The following is a 15,155-nucleotide window of genomic DNA, read 5'->3' as shown; positions in this document are numbered from 1 at the left end:
CTCATTTTAGAAATTCATTATCTAGTTTGGACCAAAGGGAGTCATTTTCATATGCACAATTTCTGGAGCTGGCCGTTCTCCTTTCAGTTCATCTGGGGTCCTTTGGATTTCCCCCTCTTTCTTTGGATGACATACTCACTGAACTGTATTGTTCTTTTTCTCATGCAGGGCAGCCACTGATCACAATGTGGATAACACAACAGAAATACTCAGGGAGTGGTTGAAGAACGTGCAGAGAGCCTATCACTATGTGGAGTGGAGGCCTATGGATGAACCTGAGTGAGTAGCGAGTGAACATTTTGTGAACTCATCATTTACCCTTCCCCACTCACCTCGTTTCCAGCCAGTTAGCCTTCCAATCTTGGAGGCACCTGTGACTTTTTCTTGTCTTTCATCTTTGTATCTAGTGAGTTTCAAAGATCTGCCCCTTCCTTCTTGACAAATCTTCATGTCTTTCTTCCTCTTTACTCCTGCAGCTACCAGCCGAGTTCAGGTTTTCATTAGCTCCTAAGTAAACTACCACAGCAGTACATATTTTAAAATATTGATATTATGTATTCATATTTTGAGTATGAATCAGTTATATTTGGGGGATCATAGTGATAATTTGTATACTTTTTCCATACACCTTGCTTTTTTACTTTTCATAGTGTGGTGATCATGCCACAGCAATTATTAAGGAGCATCTTCATTATTATTGTTAATTTTTCTTGGTCTTTTGTCTTTTTAGGGCTGCACCTGTGGCATATGGAGGTTCCCAGGCTAGGAGTAAAAGTAGAGCTGTAGCTGCTGGCTTACACCACAGCCACAGCAACTGAGGATTGAAGCCATGTCTGCAGCCTACTCCACAGCTCACAGCAACGCCGGATCCTTAACCCACTGAGCAAGGTCAGGGATCAAACCTGCATCCTTACGGATGCCAGTCAGATTAGTTTTTGCTGAGCCATGACGGGAACTCCAGATCTTCATTATTTTTGTGACAGCAGAGTATCCACTGTATGGATGTACCAAAATTATTTAATCAACCTCCTACTGATGGACATTTGCATTGTTTCCAATCTTTGCCACAGCAATTTCTTAGTTGCTTCCATCTTCCAGTCATCCTACATACCATACTGTCCAATTAGTCTATATAAACTATTCATGATATGATTCTGTTTTTCTAAGAAAAAGGCTTCAGTGACTCTCCAGTACCTATAGATTAAATATCTGATGTGTTATATATTGTGTAAATTTCATATTCTATATTTATAATTTTATGGATAATTGTATATTAATTATTATATAATTAAATACCTGATATTTGAACCTACAGATCAAATACTTGATCATCTTATTTTATTTTATTTATTTTATTAAAAAAATTTTTTTTGGCATATGGAAATTCCCAGGCTAGGGGTCAAATCTGTGCTGCAGCTCCCAACCTACACCACCGCCACAGCAATGCTGGATCCATGCTACATCTTTCATCTATACTGCAGCTTGCAGCAACGCCAGATCCTTGACCCACTGAGCAGGGCCAGGGATCAAACCTGCATCCTTATAGACACTATGTCAGGTTCTTAACCCACCAAGACACAATGGGAACCCCTGATTGTATTTTGTTTTTTGTTTTTATATTTTTTTCTTTTTTTGGCCAATCCCACAGCATGTGGAGTTCCCAGGCCATGGATCAGATCCGAGCTATAGTTGTGACCTAAGCCACAGCTGCAGCAATGCCAGATCCTGAACCCACTATGCTGGGCTAGGGATCAGACCTGCCTCTCAGTGCTCCCAAAACAGTGCTCATCCCATGTACCACAGTGGGAACTCCTGTTTTCGCTTTCTTTTCTTTTCTTTTCTTTTTTTTTGTCTTTTGAGGGCCACACCTACAGCTTATGGAGTTCCTCAGGCTAGGGGTCTAATCGGAGCTGATGCTACCAGCCTACGCCAGAGCCCCACAGCAATGCGGGGTCTTAGCCACATCTGCGACCTACACCACAGCTCACAGCAACGCCAGATCCTTAACCCACTGAGCGAGGCCAGGGATCAAACCCGCAACCTCTTGGTTCCTGGTCGGATTTGTTTCTGTTGAGCCACGACAGGAACTCAGCTTTTTTTTTTTTAAATGAATTTTATTGAAGTATAATTAACTTACAATGTTGTGTTATTTTCAGGTGCACGGTAAAGTGAATCAGCTATGCATATACACATATGTCCATTCGTTTTTTAGATTCTTTCCCCATATAGGCTTTCACAGAGTATTGAATAGATTCCCCTGTGCTGTACAGTAGGTCCTTGTTTCTTATTGATTTTATATATGGTAGTGTACATATGCCAATCACAACCTCCCAATCCATCCCTTGCCCCTGCTCCCAGCATATCCCCTTTGGTAACCCTAAGTTTGGTTTGGAAATCTTTGAGCCTGTTTCTATTTTGTGAATAAGTCATTTTAATCTAATGAAATGATGCGAAAGAACTGATTGTATTTTTTAAAGAGTCCATAAACTTAGCATGCGTACCTGTTCATCAATATTTCCTAAAAGAAAGCTGCTTTATCCAGATATTCCTTTTTTTCAACCCCAAACTTTCCTTCCTTTCATTGTAACCAGCTCTTATCCCAAATCCCACCTGCTACCCAAAGCTGTTGCTAATCACTCCAGTTACAAAGATCTACCTTCTTCCAACACTCATATTGCTTATTTCCTATATCATCTTATTTGGTACAACAATAAACTTAACTAACATTAGCTATCTAATTCAGGCATTTTTCTAAGGATTTTTTTTTCTTTTTTTGTCTTTTCTAGGGCCGCACCCATGGCATATGGAGGTTCCCAGGCTAGGGGTCCAATCAGAGCTGTAGCCACCGGCCTATGCCACAGCCACAGCAATGCCAGATCTGAGCCTTGTCTGCCACTTACACCACAGCTCATGGCAATGCCAGATCCTTAACCCACTGAGCGAGGCCAGGGATCGAACCCGCAACCTCATGGTTCCTAGTCAGATTCGTTAACCACTGAGCCACAACGGGAACTCCTCTAAGTATTTTTTGACTTCTTTGGCTGGGGCTAAAATATACAAATACTTTCTGTTTTACTCAATGCTTTGTTCTTGGTCGGCACTAAATTAATATATGTTGGGTGAACAAATACATAGATGAGAATATGAATAATATAAAACTTACAACTCTAAATGTTCCAAGGCTAATGTAATTCCAGCTTTAGGAATCATAGAAGTAGGGTGAATCAAGTTGCTGAAATTTTGCCCAGGACAAATCATTTATTGAAAACAATATTTGTATTACAGTAATAATAAATGCTGTTCCAGGGTTTCCTGTTGTGGCTCAGTGGGTTAAGAACTCAACATAGTGTCTATGAGATTCAGGTTCAATCCCTGGCCTCACTCAGTGGCCTGAGGATCTGTCGTTGTCACAAGCTGTGGCATAGGTTGCAGATGCAGCTCGGTTCCCATATTGCTCTGGCTGTGCTGTAGACCTGCCACTGCAGCTCTGATTTGACCCCTGACCCGGGAATGTCCATATGCTGCAATAAATAAATAAGTAATTAAATGCCATTCCAGAATGAATTTTTGTTCTTCTAGTCTCTATATAATATTTTTATTATGTATATGTATATACATATCTACATATATCTCTCTCTCGAATCTCAGCATATGATCCATATATTGAGCAAAATTTAACCAAAAAATTTGAATACTATAAAAAAAATTTGAGCACTCTTTTCGAATTCCTTATAAAGGAATTTGACCTAATTAGACTGGCCCAGAAAGACTTGTATCAGACAATTTTCTCCATAGCCAGATTTTGACTAAATATATTGTATGCTAAAGTCAGTGTGAGAAATATTAGGGATGTTATTTTGGGGGGAAACATATTCAAAAAAGGCAGAAATTTCACTGATTTTTATAGAAATAATAATTAGGGAGGGGAGTTCCCGTTGTGGCTCAGTGGTTAGCAAATCCAACTAGGAACCATGAGGTTGCGGGTTTGATCCCTGGCCTTGCTCAGTGGGTTAAGGATCCGGTGTTGCTGTAGGCTGGTGGCTACAGCTCTGATTGGACCCCTAGCCTGGGAACCTCCATATGCCGCAGGAGCGGCCCTAGAAATGACAAAAAGACAAAATAATAATAATAATAATAATTGGTGAAGACGTTCCAGAGAATTCCCCATACAATTAATAGTTTTATTAATGACCTGTATAGTAATGATCTCATTGTTTTTGTGGCTTCTCATTTACTGAGGCAAATATACTGCCGCTGCAGCTGCAAGAACTTGAAGTGGTGGCCAATTTGGGGCCACTGAGACTTTATCAATGTCCACACCGGTTGGGGGCTTTCAGAGGGGTTCTCGAGGGTGTGCCTCTGTCGGGATGGGTGAGTCCTGACCTGGCTGCCTTGTGCATGTAGGTAGAGACCCCAACATTATGCATCTCACTCCATCTGGGGGACACAGCCTGTGGCTCTGAGGACTCCTTTACTGAGACTTGACCACCTAAACTACGCCTTTGTTTTTCCTGGGAAACTCATATTTTGATGCTGTGACATTTTCGAATTCTTCTGATGGCAGAATGTAGAAAACAGTGTCTGGGAACATGAACTTTAGCGTTACGCCTGGATTCAAATCCTGACTCTGCCCCTTATTAACTGTGTAACCTTAGGCAAATGACTGAACCAACTTAGCCGATTTCCGCATCTGTGAAATGGGGAGAGTTAGCACTTACATAATAAGAACTCAGTGAACTCTGATGAGATCTGAGATATGTTACATCGGGATTCATGTGGGAATTCCTGTCGTGGCTCAGAGGTTAATGAACCCTCCTAGTATCCATGAGGATTCAGGTTTGATCCCTGGCCTGGCTCAGTGAGTTAAGGCTCTGCTGTTGCTGTGAGCTGTGGTGTAGGTCACTGCTGTGAGTTGTGGTATAGGTTGCAGCAGCTCGGATCCTGCATTGCTGTTGCTGTGGTGTAGGCTGGAAGCTATACCTCCAATTCGACCCCTGGCCTGGGAACCTCTGTATGGCTTGAGTGCAGCCCTCAAAAGACAAAAAAAAAAAAAAAAAGATTCATGTGTATGGGAAACAGCAAATTGCTTAATCTCTCCTTGCTCCAGTTTCTTATCTGTAATAATGGGATAATGATAACCATAGTATTATCGACTTCCTAGGGTTAGTAATGAAAGCTTAAGTGAGTTGGTATATAGTACCTGGAATATATAGGCATTCTAAAAATTATAATAATAATATAATAATTATTATAGGTCTTATCCTGATGAGATTGGACCAAAGCACTGGCCCGGTTCCCGTTTTGCTCATGTGATGAAACTACGACAAGCGGCCCTTCGAACTGCGAGGGAAAAATGGTCAGACTACATTCTGGTAAAAACAGATGTTTAATTTCTAGACAATTAGCTAGAATGTGTCCAAATTAACTGCTGATAATCTAGGACTGTGGGAGCAATCAAAACAACTTTCTTACACATCACCTCCTCAGCTTTTTAATAAAGGTACAAGAAAAATTTTGGAGAACTTAATATCAGAATACCTGGATTTCATCTCAGACCCATTCCTCATGTGCATTTTTAGTGAGTAAGAAAATCGACTCCTAAATTATCTGACCTCTTTCATATAGTAGGCATCAGAAGAACCTCTAAGTCTTTTTATTTCATAGGGAATGATATGGGTAAAGCAATATAAAAGGTCTAAACTTTTTACAAGAATTTTGAGAAATTCATTACATAAAAAGAGACGTAGATGAACAGCCCAGAAATGCTATTCCCTTTTGCTCCTGAGTTTCGGCAGATTGGCATCTCTTGCTTGGCTTCCCAGTTACTCCTAATTATGCCAGACTCTCCTGGAAAATTTCTCTCCATGAAGAGATTCCATTACTTTCTTTAGAACTTTGAGAAGCGTCCAATGCTGGGCGTGACAGTTAGGAATCAATGTTAGCATAAAAATCAAACCACTTAAGACGGGATTAAGATGGCAGAATAGAAGAACTGGAGCTCAACTTCTGTCCTAAAAACAACAAAATTCACAACTAAAGGCTGAGCAATCACCCAAATGGACCGGAAACCTTAAAAAAGATATCCTACTCCCGGAAGAAAAAGAGGAGGCCACATCAAGAGGTAGGAGGGGCGATTTCACCATATAAACAACCCCATACCTCCTGGGTGGGAAGCTCCACAGACTGGAAACTAACTGGTTCACAGAGACTCACCTACAGGAGTGAGAGTTCTGAGCCACACATCAAACTCTCACGTGTGGGGATCCTGCACTGGGAGAAAGAACCCCTGGAGCATCTGGCATTGAAGGCCAGTGGGGCTTGTGTGCAGGAGCTCCATTCTTAAAAGGTGCACACAGACTTTCACGAGCACTGGGTCCCAGGGCAAAGCAAAGTCTCCATAGCAATCTCAGTCAAACCTGACTGCAGTCCTTGGAGGACATCCTGGGAAAATGGGTGAATGTGGCTTGTTGTGAGGGACTGACATTGAAGGCAAAGCTCTCAGGAATATTCAGCAGCTGCCTTTCTCTGGAGGTGGCCATTTTGGGAAAATCTGGCCCCACCCATCAGTCAGCTGCTGAGAAGCCCCAGGGCAAACAACAATCCAGGTGGGATCACAGCCCCACCCCTCAGTAAACAGGCTACCTAAAGACCCCCAGGCACACAGCTACCTCTAATCCCATCCAGAGGCTAAGCCCCACCCACCAGAGGGATTAGAATCAGCTCCACCTACCAGTGGGCAGGCATCAGCCCCTCCCATGAGGAAGTCTACAGCAAGCCCCCATACCGACTTCAGCCACAAGGGGGCAGACACCAAAAGTAAGAGAGGCTATAACTCTATCATCTGTAAAAAGGTCACCACACCAAAAACCTATAAAAATGAAAAAACCGAGAACTATAACTCATATGAGGGAGAAAGGAAAAACCCCAGAAAATCAGCAAAGCAATGAGGAGATTCTCAGCCTCCAGGAAAAAGACTTTAGATTGTTGATGCTGAAGATGGTGCAAGACATTGGAAATAAACTGGAGGCAAAGATGGATAATTTACAGGAAACACTGACCAAAGAGATACAAGATATAAAACTTAAACAAGAAGAGATGCAAAATACAGTAACTGAAATAAAAAATTCGCTAGAAGCAGCTAACAGCAGAATACAGGAGGCGGAAGAACAAATAAGGTGGAGGACAGATTAGTAGAAATTATGGGTGCAGAACAGAAAAGAGAAAAAAGATTGAAAACAGATGAAGAGAGCCTCAGAGAACTCTGGAACAACATTAAACTCTGCACCAACATCCATATTATAGGAGTGCCAGAAGGAGAAGAGAGAGAGAAGGGGACAGAAAAAATATTCCAAGAGATAACAGCCAAAAACTTCCCTAACATGGGAAAGGAGCCACTCACTCAAATCTAGAAAGCACAATGAGTGCCATATAAAATAAATCCAAGGAGGAATACACTGAGACACATATTAATCAAACTGACCAAAATTAAAGACAAAGAGAAAATCTTGAAAGCAGCTAGGGAAAAGAAACAAGTAACATACAAGGGAACCCCAATAAGATTATCAGCAGATTTTTCAGCAGAAACTCTGCAGGCCAGAAGGGAGTGGCATGAAATACTTAACGTGATGAAAGGAAAAAACCTCCAACCAAGATGACTTTACCCAGCAAGGCTCTCATTCAGATTTGAAGGAGAAATCAAAAGCTTCACAGATAAGCAAAAGCTGAGAGAATTCAGCAACACTAAACCAGCCTTACAACAAATATTAAAGGAACTTCTCTAGACAGAAAAGACAGCATCAGGAAACAAAAATTCCACAAATGACAAGGCTCACCATAAAAGTATATATACAGTAAAGATACAAAATCATCCATGTACAATTATACCACCAAAATCAGAAATCATGAGAAGAGGTGACACGGGAGGACACGGGAGATGAACTTGCAATTAAGAGACCAACAACTTAAAACAATCTTATATACATATACACTCTTATATCAAAACTTGAAAATACCTTGCAAACCAAAAATTTATAATTGATACACAAACAAAGAAAAATCAACTCAAATACAACACTAAAGATAGTCATCAAACCACAAATCAATGTTTTATCCCATTCTTGTCTTCCAGAAACCTGTCTCAATTGGAAAGGACAGCTCCCTGGGCAGCAAGGAGCTACCGTCCCAACTCCCTTTTGAAAATTGATGAAGGCTTTTCTCCCCACAAACTTATGGGAACCTAGTTCTTCATCTGTGGCCCCCACAGATCCATTTAATTCTTTTGGTACACATTTTCCAGTACAACACGAGAAATGACACCAATAAAGCAAAGCCAGTAATTTTTCATTAAATTTATGGATGTCTGTTCTCTGTTACTAGACTCCTAGATTCCTAAAGGGAATATTTTGCACCTATGTCTGTCCCTAGCTCCTCAACCACAACAAAAATCAGCCCAATAATTAATCAGATACACACACACACACACACACACACACTCAATACAAGTAATTTTGTAGAAGTTTTCAAATTGTGGTGATATTTAATATTGTATAGCTATTTAAATGTCATTGAAGTGTACAATTCCTGACCTACAAAATTTTTTATAAACACGTTGATTATTATAAGAATGAAAGCTTTTTTTTTTTTTCTTTTTCTTTTTAGGGCTGCACCTGCAGCATATGAAAGTTCTTGGGCTAGGGGTTGAATTGGAGCTGCAGCTGCCAGCCTATGCCACAGCCACAGCAATGCCAGATCCTTAACCCCCTGATTAAGGCCAAGAATCGAACCTGCATCCTCATGGACACTATGTTAGTTTTTAACCCGCTGAGCCACCATGGGAACTCCAAGAATGAAAGCTTTTGATTATTTATTTTGTGCGTGTGTGAGAAAATATACATAACATAAAACCTACCATTTTAATTGTCTTTAAGTGTGATTATTTTATATGACTGAAACTGTGGTTATCCTGTCCCTGTAAATGAGTCAATGTTAACATGGGCTTCTGGTAAGATGCAGAATAGCTTCTTTGGTTAACATGGGTTGATTTAGTGTACTTTAAACAAGAATTCTCATTGTAACATTAAAAGAGCATTGACGGATCTATTGTGGGCCGTTTTGGCCTTACTATAGACAACCTAATTAGGTCTGTCCATTTGTACTGAGAATGGGCACTCAGGAAGTGTGTGGATCTCTAAGGGCTGGGGAGCCATTTGTGCCTTACACTTAAACCCCCAACCAAGGTGTATGTTGCGTCCTGGTTGAGGATGTGCCCATTACGGTATGACCAATTCATTGCTTGGTGCCTTAGGCAAAGCTGAACATGTGAAAGTTAGACTAACTGTGTTTTGCCTGAATGAAAGCCATCCAGCTGCAATGGGCTTCCGTAATACAGACATGGATAGACCATATGTCATGACCAAGTTTCTGTGATTATCAGGCCAGTGTTGGCTTTGCTCTCGTACCCATCACTGAAAAGTACCTCTTCCTCTGATGTCGTCCTTTTCTTTTCCTAGTTCATAGATGTTGACAACTTCCTGACGAATCCGCAGACCCTCAGTCTATTGATGGCAGAAAACAAAACCATTGTGGCCCCCATGCTGGAGTCCCGGGGCCTGTACTCCAATTTCTGGTGCGGAATCACACCTCAGGCAAGTCTTTTGGCTCATTGATCACAGGTTGTGAGTTTTAACAGGGCAGCCATGTGTCAACAGTAGCCCCGTCAACTTTTTTATGATTTTCTCCCTTAAAAGACCCCTGCCATTGTGTTACCAGAGCAAGCATTTTTGGGAAAGGAGGTAAGTCCAGGTCCACTGCCACAACCCATTGAGCTCTTCTGTATTAAAGGATGATGAAGAAAATATTCTTTTTTTTTTTTGGCCATTTCTTGGGCCACTCCCGAGGCATATGGAGGTTCCCAGGCTAGGGGTCGAATCGGAGCTGTAGCCACCAGCCTACGCCAGAGCCACAGGAACGCGGGATCCGAGCCAAGTCTGCAACCTACACCACAGCTCACGGCAATGCCGGATCCTCGACCCACTGAGCAAGGCCAGGGACCGAACCCACAACCTCATGGTTCCTAGTCGGATTCGTTAACTGCTATGCCACGACGGGAACTCCAAGAAAATATTCTAATGATCTTAGCATGAGACACTTTAAGCAATAAAGCTTGCTGAAATTTGTACTTTTTTTCTCACTGACTCAGAATTTTTTAAAAATTAAATATATTTTTTCATACATAAATTAAAAAAATTTTTAATGATTTTTCTTTGTTCCATTATAGTTGATTTACAGTGTTCTGTCACATTTTCTACTGTACAACAAAGTGACCCAGTCACACACACACGCATATATATATATATATATATACATTCTTTTTCTCACATTATCCTCCACCATGCTCTATCACAAGTGACTAGATATTGTTCCCTGTGCTATCCAGCAGGATCTCATTGCTTATTCATTCCAAATGCAATGGTTTTTATAAAAAATTAAATATTTTTTGTCATTAAAAGTAACATAAGAACACTCTAAAAAGCCGGAAATAGAAAAAAGTTTTTAAAAATTGTGTTAATCCCTACCACTCTAACCTCATAAATAACAGGTTGCATGTTTTTAACTCTATCATCAAGTGGCCCGGGAACATCCATGTGCTACAAATGCAGCCATAAAATAAATAAATAAATAAATATAAAAGTATTTAAGTCGTTTGCAACTTTTAACGAGTGTAAGGACCATATAATTAATATAATTTTTTCCCATATTTAATGTTATTATCTTAGGATAGCTTCTTAGACATGGATTTAGTGAGTCAAAGAGTATTAAATGTTTTAATGACCTTTGATATGTTGCTGAATTTCTTTCCAAAGAGAGCTAATAATTAGAACTGCTCTGGTAGATGTTTTTACAAAATTCAAGTTAAAAACAAACTTTTAAATTTCTGTCATCTCTCTTTCCCATTGTAAACTCTTCAAAGTCTATGGATCTGTTATGGTGAATGCTTATGGCTGATTCTATAGTTTATTGATTGATTTTACTGGCCACACCCGCAGCATGCAGAAGTTCTGGGGCCAGGAATCAAACCCGCAACTTAACAGCAGCTTGAGCCATAGCAGATGACAATGTCAAGCTCTTCACCCACTGAGCCAGGAGGGAACTCCTATTGTTTATTCTTTAGTTAATCAATTAAAGAGAGAAATTAAACTGACTAGTGTAGTGTATATCCATGTAGGATAAAGATGCTTCAAGGGAAAACTGTGTTCTCATGCTCAAAAGAGCTAAATTTTTCAGTCCCTCTTTTATATTTGGCTTGGTTTTGGGTGAAGAATGAGGACAGTGGTGTACTGATAAAGGTTTAATGACTGGCTGGCTGGCTGTGGGGGAGAAACCCTGATTGGTAGCATTTGCCAGTTTTCGAGGTGTAAGTACTTCCACTGTGCAAATAAATTAAATGGTTTCTAAGGGAAAGGTTAAGTAAACTGCCGTACAGTCACTTGATGACATAATTATTAAAAGTATACAAAGCTTGCTGACTGTAGTTTATTTGGAATGGTGAGAATTAGCTTTAGGATTTTGTTTTTAGACTTCAAGCTACCAACATGTCAGCTGGTTTGCAAACTTCCTGGAAATTTAACAGTCAGTCGCTCTAGCACACCACTGGATGGGGCAGTCCTCTTTTGTTACAGTTATTTCCTGCAGTCCCAAGAGATTTTGAAAGCACGTTATCCATATCTCTTTTAGGGATATATTAAGGTCACGTTTATCAAAGCCATTCAGTCCCTTGGGGAGAAGATGTTATGTTAGGTTCATTTAAGCTCATGCACTCTCAGTTAATAATCCACAGTGTTTCACATGGCTTTTTCACTCTGGGGTAATTTTAATGAGTTCTGCATTGACGCTAACAACAAAAGTGGATTATCCTAGGAACCACAGCCTCCCGATTCTGTTGTCTTATTTGCTTTAATATTAAAAACTCACTTACTTTGCACTTAAAAACTGAGCAATTTAGGGGCAATTCTAATTTACCTCTGTTTCTAGTTTTCTATCCTTCCCAGTCAGGCTTCTGCTGGGGCAGAAACAGAAACAGCCAATGACTTCATAAGCTTATGGCAGGCCTTGGTTTCTGAGCCTTTAAACACAACCAAAACAGAATGACCTTGGTTTTGTCTGGCCAATGAATGGGAATTATTACCAACAACATTTGGTTTATGTGGAAAAAGAGACACATCCCTTGCGTCCGCCTGTCTACAGGAAGCATATTAAGTCTCACTCTCTTCTCTCTCTCTTTTTTTTTTTTCCTACTTCCTTCCTCCCTTCCCCCAGGATATTTGGTGATTCATCATCCTCATGAATTTTCCGAGCTTCTCCATCTGAGAACGTTGCTCCTAAGTAGTCTAGAACTTTGTATTTGACGTGTGTTTTTAGACAGTCCTTTGAAGAACCAGTCTTCTCTTTATCCCTTGAAAGACCACTCATAAGTTGAAGGCTATTGAGTGACCCTTGAGTTAAAGGCTAATACAAATTGTAGGAATACTAATACTTCCCATAATGCATTACAGTTCCCAACACAGCTTCGTAGACCTCATCACATGTGATTCCTTCTACAACCCTGGGAGATAGACTGCTTTCATCCAATTTTTTCTCTGGAGAAGAAACTTAGGCTCAAAAGAGATTGCGTGTGGGCTAAAATCAAACAGCGGGATGGTTAAGATGATGCCAAGACTCCTGTCTTTTAAGTCTTCATTTGGGATCCTTCTACCTTATCACATGGTCAACATGGGCATTAGCTCAGCTGTAACACTAGCCTAGACACTGAGGGGAATCAGAGAAGAGGCTGCAGTACCTAACGTGGGTACTGACATCGTTGCCGAAAATGTGACCCTAAAGAAATGTGACTGATGAATGAATATGTGAGAACTTTTGCCACCACTGGGTATGGTGCCCTTCAGAGCACTGACACTGTCAAACTTTATACACATTCCATAAGCCTGCTCTCACCTAAAACATTTTTGGAACTATCTTTCAAAGCTTCTACATGCTTGAAAGTATGTTTTGTTGAGACACATCATCTTCTCTGGAATGGGTTTGAGCCTTGGCAATGGTCAAGTTACAATTGATGCTGCTGGAGTATAAACTCTAGTGGATTTTACACCTCATGAGGGCTAAGACTGGCTTGTCAATTTACTGCTAAGTCTCTAGCATTTAATACCGCCTGGTGTATAGTAGGCAGTCAGTAGATGTTTGTTGAATGAACAGTTGAGTTTGGAGGGAAAACAAACTGGGTTGCTCCAAACAAGCATGTTGAAAACCACAAAGTAGGGGAATTGGCTGTTCCATGTGCTTGTCCAGAGGAAATATTCCAAAGGAGAATCACCCCAAAGCATGGAGCAGTAGCAGCTCCACCAGGATACTGAATAGTAATTGCATTGAAAGAAGGCTCTGTTTGTATGTTTAAGTATGGTGTGTTTAGTTAAAAATATTAGCCAGCATGATGTAGTCATTTTAATAATAGCCAATATTTATTGATGCTTTCTTAGTGCTAGGCACTATTCTAAGCATTTTTTAAGTTTTACCTTATTTGTTTCAGGCAGCCCCAGAGTGAGTGACATCGTTCCTGTTTTACAGATGAGGAAATAGGCATGGAAAGGTTGAGTGACCTGATCAATACCTGCAGACAGTAAATGGGTGGGATTTGACCTCAGGCAGCCAGATCCCAGAACCTGTGCTCTTAACTGCTCTTCTCTGCCATCTGTGACTCCTCAACATCATATTCAATCATAAGTCAACATAAATTATACCTTTATGAAACTTAAGAGATATGCTTAAACCAAAATTATTTCTGATAACAAAACCCTTTTAGCCATGTTTTATATGTAAATCGCATTTCTTGAGCTCAGTTGGAGATTCTTAGACCAAGATAAAGAGAGTGAAGGTACCTTTGCTCGAAGACTTGTATTTAACTAGTGATGACTTAGGATCAACCTTACAGAAGGCTGGGAAAGAGGAAGCCCTCCAATCAGAGAACATAACCCACCCATTTGCTCCCTACAGGGCTTCTATAAACGGACTCCAGACTATCTTCAGATTAGGGAATGGAAGAGGTTGGGCTGCTTTCCCGTCCCCATGGTCCACTCCACGTTCCTAATTGACCTCAGGAAGGAAGCCTCTGACAAGCTGATGTTCTACCCCCCGCACCAGGACTATACCTGGACCTTTGATGACATCATCGTCTTTGCTTTCTCCAGCAGGCAAGCAGGTACTGTTGGTCTTCAGTTGTTCTCCCACCACGGAAGCACTGCAAACAACCAGCTCTTTTGTATTGTGCATTTTATCTAAAAAACACTCTTCTATAAGGAAATGGGCTTCCTATTCAGGTCGTGTTGTAGGCAATTAATTGTCGGCATTAACCATACCAGCGCCCTCTGTGTTGCTGTCCTTGTGAACACCAATGACCAAGAGCCAGAACCAACCCCTACCCGGGAATCCACTCGGGTTATTTTAAGTGAAGGGGGAACAGCGATGGTGGTGGTGGGAGCCATGGGCATGTGATTGGTTATTTATGGTGCTATTGCATTGCTGCCTTCATTATAGGAGTCCTTTTATCAATTAGAAAGCTGTGACAAAGGCCCAGAACAACACTGGGAAAGACCCAGACTTAAAAAATGGAAGTTTATCTCATCTCAAAAAAAAAAAAAAAAAAAAAGAAAATCAGAGCTGGCATAGTGGCTCTGTTCCACAGTTTTCAGAGACTCTGTTGCTTCTCCACCCTCTATGAGGTATTGTCCTTAATCATATGACACACGACGTCTCATCAGGATGGATGCATTTCAGCCTTTGAGTGGAAACCAGAGAGAAGAGGGCACTCTCCTGCCCTTTAAGGGCACAATTTAGAAGTCGAACCCATCACTGCCATGCACAGCCCATGAGCCAGACTTAGTCATAAGACAATACCTAGCTGAAGGGTTGTCTTTGTTCTACACAATGGAGAGCCCCAAGTCTCTCTCTCTTGAAGGAGAAGACAGATTTGGGAAGGCAACCTGCTGTCTCTACCACCATCCCCATGGAAGGAAAGGCAAAACTGGACTTAACTCTCTCATGAACCATTGTAGACTTTTGAGGAAGACAAGTCAGCAGAAAGATTAGTTATTACTCTTGTGTCACAT

The 15,155-nt window shown here is 40.9% G+C and overlaps 1 protein-coding gene across 1 annotated transcript in view; it reads left to right on the top strand.

The window, feature by feature from the left end:
- COLGALT2 (collagen beta(1-O)galactosyltransferase 2) overlaps positions 1 to 15,155 on the top strand; it is a 136,086-nt gene that overhangs the window by 72,023 nt on the left and 48,908 nt on the right. The window contains exons 2-5 of the mRNA XM_047753094.1: positions 169 to 279; positions 5,255 to 5,372; positions 9,510 to 9,644; positions 14,044 to 14,248. Of these exons, the coding sequence (XP_047609050.1) occupies positions 169 to 279; positions 5,255 to 5,372; positions 9,510 to 9,644; positions 14,044 to 14,248 (569 nt within the window). The remainder of the gene's footprint in view (positions 1 to 168; positions 280 to 5,254; positions 5,373 to 9,509; positions 9,645 to 14,043; positions 14,249 to 15,155) is intronic.

The sequence above is a fragment of the Phacochoerus africanus genome, chromosome 11, assembly GCF_016906955.1.
Source record: "Phacochoerus africanus isolate WHEZ1 chromosome 11, ROS_Pafr_v1, whole genome shotgun sequence".
Classification (NCBI taxonomy): Eukaryota; Metazoa; Chordata; class Mammalia; order Artiodactyla; family Suidae; genus Phacochoerus; species Phacochoerus africanus.
This window is presented reverse-complemented; position numbering and strand designations above follow the sequence as displayed.